General features: G+C 42.6%; 1 protein-coding gene across 1 annotated transcript; it reads left to right on the top strand.

Annotated features, from left to right (window-relative positions):
- Nucleotides 1-1541: 1541 nt before the first annotated feature.
- On the top strand, nt 1542-2051 carry LOC104213074 (uncharacterized). The gene has a single exon (XM_009762488.2). The coding sequence runs from the start codon at nt 1542-1544 to the stop codon at nt 2049-2051; it is 510 nt and encodes a 169-aa protein (XP_009760790.2).
- The last annotated feature ends 5602 nt before the right edge of the window (nt 2052-7653 follow it).

The following is a 7653-nucleotide window of genomic DNA, read 5'->3' as shown; positions in this document are numbered from 1 at the left end:
GGAAAGGCTTTGGATTGACTAGAAAGGTTGCCCAACCATTCCATCACCACTTGGGATGAGTTGGCCAAGAGGTTCATCGCAAAGTTCTTTTCTCCGGGATATATGGTGATGCTAAGAGATTAGATCCTTGATTTTAAACAAGAGCCAAATGAACCGCTTCATGAGATTTGGCAAAGGTATCGGACGATGGTTAAAGAATGTCCGAACAATGACATGACCGAAGCCATGATCCAACAAACATTCTACCATGGCATTAACACTACTAACCAATATGTAGTTAACCAACTCATCGGGGGAAACTTCATGAACACGCCTTATGCTAAGGCGTGTGAAATACTTGATGAGACGGTGGATACTTCTTCGGTGTGGCAAAGTCGAGCTAATGTACCACAAGATGATCCCAATGTCATTCACCCACACAAAGAGCTCCATGACCACGGCCAAGTAATAGCCAAGTTAACTACGACCATGAACTAATTGGCCAAAGAACAGTTGCAAAAGGTTCAAGGGACAAAACAAGTGAATGTCATGGGAGGGGTGAATATGATGGTCAACAAGAGGAAGCAACGAGGTCAACAAGTTCAAGGCAATCCGGATCAATTTGAAAAAAGTGGTAGTGGTTACAATCAAGATGATGTGTGTGATGATCAAAGTGAATAGGTTCAATATGTGAACAACTACCAAGGTCAACGAGACAATGCTCTGAATCAACAACAATGGCCTCTCCCAAGGAAATTGGGGAAATCAAAATCAGCAAGGAAATTGGAATAGTGGCAACAACAACAACCAAAACAATTGGCAGAACAACAACAATCAAAACTAGGGTAACCAAGGAAACCAAGGCAATTGGGGGGGCAACAATAATAGCAATTAGGGAGGCAATAACAACCAAGGGGATTGGAACAACAGTAATCAAGGGAATTGGGGGTTGGGCTTTCAAAGGCCTCTGATGTATCAACAACCAAACAACCAGCCTCCATATCCATCACAAGGTCCTAGCTCTTCCAATAATGATATGGGACGGATAGGGTCAATATTTGAGCAAATGATGAAGAAAAACGCCAACTCTGATGCCCAATTGGCCTCCTACAACATTTTCATCCGCAACTAGGAAGTCCAACTTGGCCAAATTTCTCAAACTTTGAATACTCGCCCTAAGGGGGAACTACCAAGTGACACGGTAGTAAACTCGAAGGGTGGGAATAATAAGGGCCATGCTATGGCGGTGACTACAAGAAGTGGTAGAGGTGGAGTTGCTAGTACCTCTAATCCAAGAAACGTTGTGAGTGATGATGTGTTGGTGCAATATGATGATGATCCAAGCAATGATGTGCAATTGAGTGATGAGAATGTGAATGAAGAGGTGAGGATAGACATTGATGACAATGTGGAGGAGACATAAAATGATGTGAACCCGTCTAGGGAACACGTGATAGATATACCGGAAACGGTAGTACCCAAAGCCAAGGCCTCCTCCACCATATCCTTAAAGGCTTGAAAAACAAAACAATGAGAACCAGTTCAAGAAATTTATTGATATGATGAAAAATTTGTCCATAAATGTGCCTTTGGTTGAAGCTCTAGAACAAATATCGGGATATGCCAAGTTCATGAAGGACTTGGTAACAAAGAAGAGATCAATAAACTGTGAAACAATCAAAATGACCCACCAAGTGAGTGCTATTGTGCATTCTATGGCTCCAAAGTTAGAAGACCCCGGTGCTTTTACAATTCCATATACTATTGGTAATGTCGATTTTGCCAAAGCTTTGTGTGACTTGGGGACAAGCATTAACTTGATGCCATATTCTGTGTTCAAGACATTCGGGATTGGGCAACCAAGGCCCACATCCATGATATTGCAAATGGCGGATAGGACAATGAAGAGGCCATTGGGGATAATTGATGATGTGCTAGTTCGGGTCGACAAGTTCATACTTCCTGCAGATTTTATGATACTTGACTGTGAGGTTGACTACGAGGTGTCGATCATATTGGGGAGACCATTCCTAGCTACAGGGAAGGCTTTAGTTGATGTAGAAGCAGGGTAGCTCACCTTCCGGGTGGGTGATGAAAAAGTTATGTTCCATGCTTGCAAGTCAATGACGCAGCCCAATAGCAACGAAGTATGTTCATTTGTGGATCTTGTGACCGAAGTGATTGTTGAAGACACAAGTGCTGTGATTAATGTGGAGGACCCTTTGGAAGTTGTGTTGTTGAACCATTATGTGACTGAGGATGAAGGCTTGGTGGAATATGTCAAATGCTTTACAAGGAATGGGTTCATATACATATGAGCCCCGAAAGCTTTCCTTGGATCTTGAGAACCGGAAGACTCCACCAACAAATCCCTCAATCGAGGAGCCTCCCATATTGGAGTTGAAGTCTTTGCCTTCAGATCTCAAGTATGAGTTCTTAGGACCTTGTTCCACTTTACCTGTTATTCTTTCCTCGTGCTTAACTAACGTGCAGGTAGATGTCACCCTTGCGGTGCTCCAAAGGAGGAGGAAGACAATAGGTTGGACATTGGTGAACATTCGAGGTATAAGCCCCATATTTTGCATGCATAAAATCATATTGGATTAGGATGCCAAATCCTCTGTAGAACATCAAAGAAGGTTGAACGAAGCCATGCAAAAGGTTGTTAAGAAAGAGGTTATCAAGTGGTCTGATGCTGGGGTTGTCTACCCCATCTATGATAGTTCATGGACTTCACCGGTACAATATGTCCCAAAGAAGGGGGCATGATTGTGATTACAAATGGCAACAATGAGTTGATCTCCACAAGAACTGTTACCGGTTGGAGGGTATGCATGGATTATAGGAAGCTCAACAAAGTGACTCGGAAAGACCATTTTCCACTTCTATTCCTTGATCAAATGTTGGATAGGTTGGCCGGACGTGCTTACATTGCTTCTTGGATGGGTATTCGGGGTACAACCAGATTCTTATTGCACCTGAAGACCAATAGAAGACCATTTTCACTTGTCCGTATGGCACATTTGTTTTCTCAAGGATGACGTTTGGTCTATGTAATGCACCGGATACTTTTCAGCGGTGTATGATGGCAATATTCACGGATATGGTGGAGGGCTTCCTCGAGGTGTTCCTGGATGATTTCTCTATTGTGGGGGATTCTTTTGATGAGTTTTTGGGTAATCTTGATAAAGTCTTGGCACGGTGTGAAGAGACTAACTTGGTGCTTAATTGGGAGAAGTGTCACTTTATGGTAGAGGAAGGCATTGTCCTCGGCCATAAGATCTCCAAGAATGAAATTGAAGTGGATAAAGCAAAGATTGAAGTGATATCAAAACTTCCCCATCCTACTTCCGTTAAAGGATTGAGGAGCTTTCTAGGTCATGGGGGTTTTACCGCCGGTTCATCAAGGATTTCTCAAAGGTGGTGAACACCTTGTGCAAGTTGTTGGAAAAAGATGCAAAATTTGTGTTCAGTGATGATTGCATGAAAGCTTTTGAGCTACTCAAGTATAGGTTGACTACCACTCCCATCATTACCATACCAAATTGGAGCTTACCATTTGAGCTCATGTATGATACTAGCGATGTGGCGGTAGGAGCGGTATTGGGGCAAAGAATCAATAAGATATTCCACCCAGTCTACTATGCTAGTAAGACCATGAACGACGCCCAAGTCAAATATACGGTGACCGAGAAAGAACCCTTAGCCATTGTCTTCGCAATGGAAAATTTTTGCCCGTACCTCATGGGTACTAAAGTGATTGTTCACACCGATAACGCGGCGCTTCGCTATTTGATGAGTAAGAAGGACTCAAAGTCTAGATTGATGAGGTGGGTACTTCTTCTACAAGAGTTTGATTTTGAAATCATAGATCGGAAAGGAAGTGAGAATCAAGTGGTGGACCACTTGTCCCGTTTGGAAGAGGAAGGGAGGCCCCATGACGGCCTTGAGATCAATGATTCGTTTTTAGATGAACAACTCATTTCCATGTCTTTGACCAGGATGCCTTGGTTTGCCGATGTGACTAACTATCTTGTGAGCGAAATTGTCCTGAATGAGTTCTCTTCAAACCAAAGGAAGAAGCTTAAACTGGATTGCTTGGATTATTATTGGAACGAGCCATATCTTTTCAAAATTTGCACCGATGGTGTTATCCGGAGATGTGTTCCAGAAGAAGAGCAATTGGGTATTCTTGAGGCTTGTCATTCTTCCCCCTATGGTGGTCACCATTGTGGGGAGAGAACTGCTACAAAGGTCCTAAGCTGTGGATTCTATTGGTCTACCTTGTATAAAGATGCTAGCGAGCTTGTTAAGCGGTGTTATGAGTGCCAAAGAACCGGTGGGATTTCCAAGAAGAATGAGATGCCTCTCACTACCATCCTTGAGATTGACATTTTCGATGTGTGGGGTATCGACTTTATGGGTCCATTTGTGAGTTCATGTGGGAACACATATATTCTTGTTATTGTGGATTACGTCTCCAAATGGGTTAAAGTTGTGGCTTTGCCCAACAATGAAGCACAGGGTGTGGTGGATTTCTTGAAGAAAAACATATTCACAAGGTTCGGCATCCCAAGAGCCATTATTAGTGATGGGGGTTCTTATTTTTGTAACAAAGCTTTTGACACTTTACTCTCCAAGAATGGTGTCACTCACAAGGTGTCAACTCCCTATCACCCCCAGGAAAGTGGACAGGTTGAGGTCTCCAACAGGGATATCAAGAGTATTCTTTCCAAGACTGTCAATGCAAACCAGACTGATTGGTCAAGGAAAATTGACGATGCTTTATGGGCCTATAGAATAGCTTACAAGACTCCAATTGGTATGTCTCTGTATCGGTTGGTATTTGGGAAAGCATGTCACCTCCCAGTGGAATTAGAGCATAAGGCCATGTGGGCATTGAAGAAGTTGAACCTAGAGTGGGATATAGCTTCCAATCTTTAGGTGGAGCAATTGAATAAACTTGATGAGTTTCAGTTTCATGATTACTTCAGTTCATCATTGTATAAGGACAAGATGAAGTACCTACATGATAAGTATATCCGAAAAAAAGAATTCAAAGATGGAGACCTTGTTCTCTTATTCAACTCTCGGTTACATATGTTTCCGGGAAAGCTAATGTCAAAATGGAGCGGTCCTTTTGAAATGTTGCATGTAACTCGTTTTGGTGCTCTAAACTTGAAAAACAAGAATGGTGAGATCTTTAGAGTCAATGGGTATTGAGTGAAGTATTACCTTGGTAAAGTTGATGATGGCCACGTTGTGGCATTGATCTATTTCAAGTGAATGATGGTAACATGTGTCGTGTCGCGACGTTAAATCAGGCGCTTCTAGGGAGGATACCCATGTATTTTTCTTTTCTTTTTTTGATTTTATTATTAGTTTAGGCTTTATTTTGGACTAACTGGTTGTGAAGTTTGTGTAGGAATTGTTTGTGCAGTACAAGACTTTGGCTGGAAAAATTTGCTCAAGTGTGGGGAATTTCGCAGACCGCGCCCAAAATTCTCGCGGTCCGCATTAGCAATACGCGGTGGCATATTTTGTTCGCACACGCGTACTTGAAGAGCTCAAAATATCAGCTCTCTGAAGTTGAGTTTGCGTCCGCGTTAATAATTTGGCGGACCACGGTGACTTTCGCGGTCGTGCCTATTTTTTTGCGGACCGCGTCCAGGTTTTCGCAGCAGCCCTACATAAAGGTAAAAATCCGCGGACTGCGCTCAGGTAAGGCGGTGGGTCCCCATCTATTTGTTATAAATAGAAGGTCCTTAACATTGTTATACTTTTCGAACCTCAAATTTTCACCACGCTATAGCACTATTCACCTTCATCTCCTTTGACTCTCAATCAAATTTCACACTAATCAAGCGTCCAATTTCCACTAAATTTCACAACTGGTATGCTCAAATCCTTGCATTGATTTTATCTTTTGCTCTTCTTTTCTCTTAGTTTTAATTTCTTTCTTTTTAGTTAGGGTTTGAATACTTGCCATAATCTCAAATTGATGCTTAAATTCATGTGGGTAATTTTTACATGCCTAATGGGGCGATAGGGTTATTAACTATGCATGTTAATTACACTAATTTTTGCACTTAGTGAAAACCCTAGGTTTCAAATGTTCAACAGTGCCCGTTTTGTTTGAACTTCGTAGTCCGCGATCCATTTTATGCGGTCCGCATTCCCTAATTTGTCGGAACTGAGTATGGATGCATGTTTGCGGATGCGGTGACTTTTTCGTGATCCGCGTTTTAATTTATACAGCCGCATCCCAAATTCCACGGTCCGCGCTCTTGCATTTAAGAGAGTCTGATAACTGCTTTTGCGACCTCTTTCACTTTTGCGCGATCCGCATTTGGTCTTTCGCGTCCTCGTCCATTATTTTGCGGTCCGTGAAAAACCATGATCAGAGAGTTGGTAGTCTGAACCCAACCTCTTCGCGGTCGTGCCCATTTTTATGCGGTCCGCGATGGGCCTTCCGCGGCCGCGCTCACTTTTTAGCGGTCAACGGTGCCATGTTCTGAGAAGAACTGTGTTCATTTCATCTGCATTTCTTTAAGGATTAATTGAAGCCCAATTCTACTGATCTTTCACTACCTGTTTGCTGCAGACAATGGTCAGCTTTAGAGGTAGAGGTGATACATCTAAAGAAAGGGCAGAACCCTCCCGAGGCAGGGGTAAAAGAAAAACCAAAAAACCCCTAGCAATACAAAAATCAATCGGCAAGATGACAGCTGCCATCAAAGTTGCGGATAGAGCTGCGGACCATTCAGACACTAGTGAGTATGTCCCTTCCCGAAAAGCTTCGGAATGAGACTCTATGCCAACTCATGTTCCCACACAGTTCCAATGGAAATATCAGTTACGAGATGAACCTACCTCCTCTTTTGAGTCGTCTGATGGCTCAAAGGAATGTAGTAAGGCTTCGGCACCATCTTCCCCACCTGCTACAACTTCGGCTTCACCGACTGTTCCTATTGTTGTGGATGATGATGATGACGCCCCGGATGATGGGAGAGGGGGTGATACCAATATTGAGGGGTTGTCCAGATCCGAAATTACCGAGGTGTGGGATAATATATTTGTAAGAGAATTAGCTTATCAGAAGTTCCGAGAATGGTGGCCCCAGAGGTCGCTCACCCTTGAGAGACAGTTCATATAGAGAGACCTCCTTCCCCAAAATCCAAATGTCAAGAGGCTAAGTGAAGCAAGCCAATTCTCACTCCCTTCTGTCATCACCAAGAAGCAGCAACTCCTCTGCCCAATGCATAGAGCCTTTTTGATAGCCATCTTCAGTCTAGCTTTCTTTGCATACAATGTTAAAGTAAGATTGAAGATAGCCTCCCTCACTACCACTTGTTTTTTTATACTCCTTAGGGAATTTCTCCACCTTCATTAGATGTAGAATTTTTTTGTATATGGAAAATGTTATTCCAACTCACCCCTTTGATAGATTTAGGATCACTTGTGCATGTTTGTATAGTTGACCTAGGTTTATTTCAGCTCGTTTTTGTAAATCTAATTATCTATCATCTGTGGATAGATAATTGGAACATCTCTATAGGTCTAACCCTTCATAGCATACAGGATTCATTTGGTTGTCATGTTTGGACAATCAAATGCCCTTTCACTGTATTTCTGGAGGTCAGGTTTATGCCCTCCTCCACTTTTGTACTTTAT

Source organism: Nicotiana sylvestris, chromosome 8 (genome assembly GCF_000393655.2).
Source record: "Nicotiana sylvestris chromosome 8, ASM39365v2, whole genome shotgun sequence".
Taxonomy (NCBI): Eukaryota; Viridiplantae; Streptophyta; class Magnoliopsida; order Solanales; family Solanaceae; genus Nicotiana; species Nicotiana sylvestris.
The sequence above is the reverse complement of the archived record's forward strand: the minus strand, read 5'-3'. Positions and strand labels throughout refer to the sequence as shown.

What these genes read in the sequence shown, in the direction of transcription:
- LOC104213074 (XM_009762488.2), top strand. Translation starts at nt 1,542, where the DNA reads ATGAAAAATTTGTCCATAAATGTGCCTTTGGTTGAAGCTCTAGAACAA.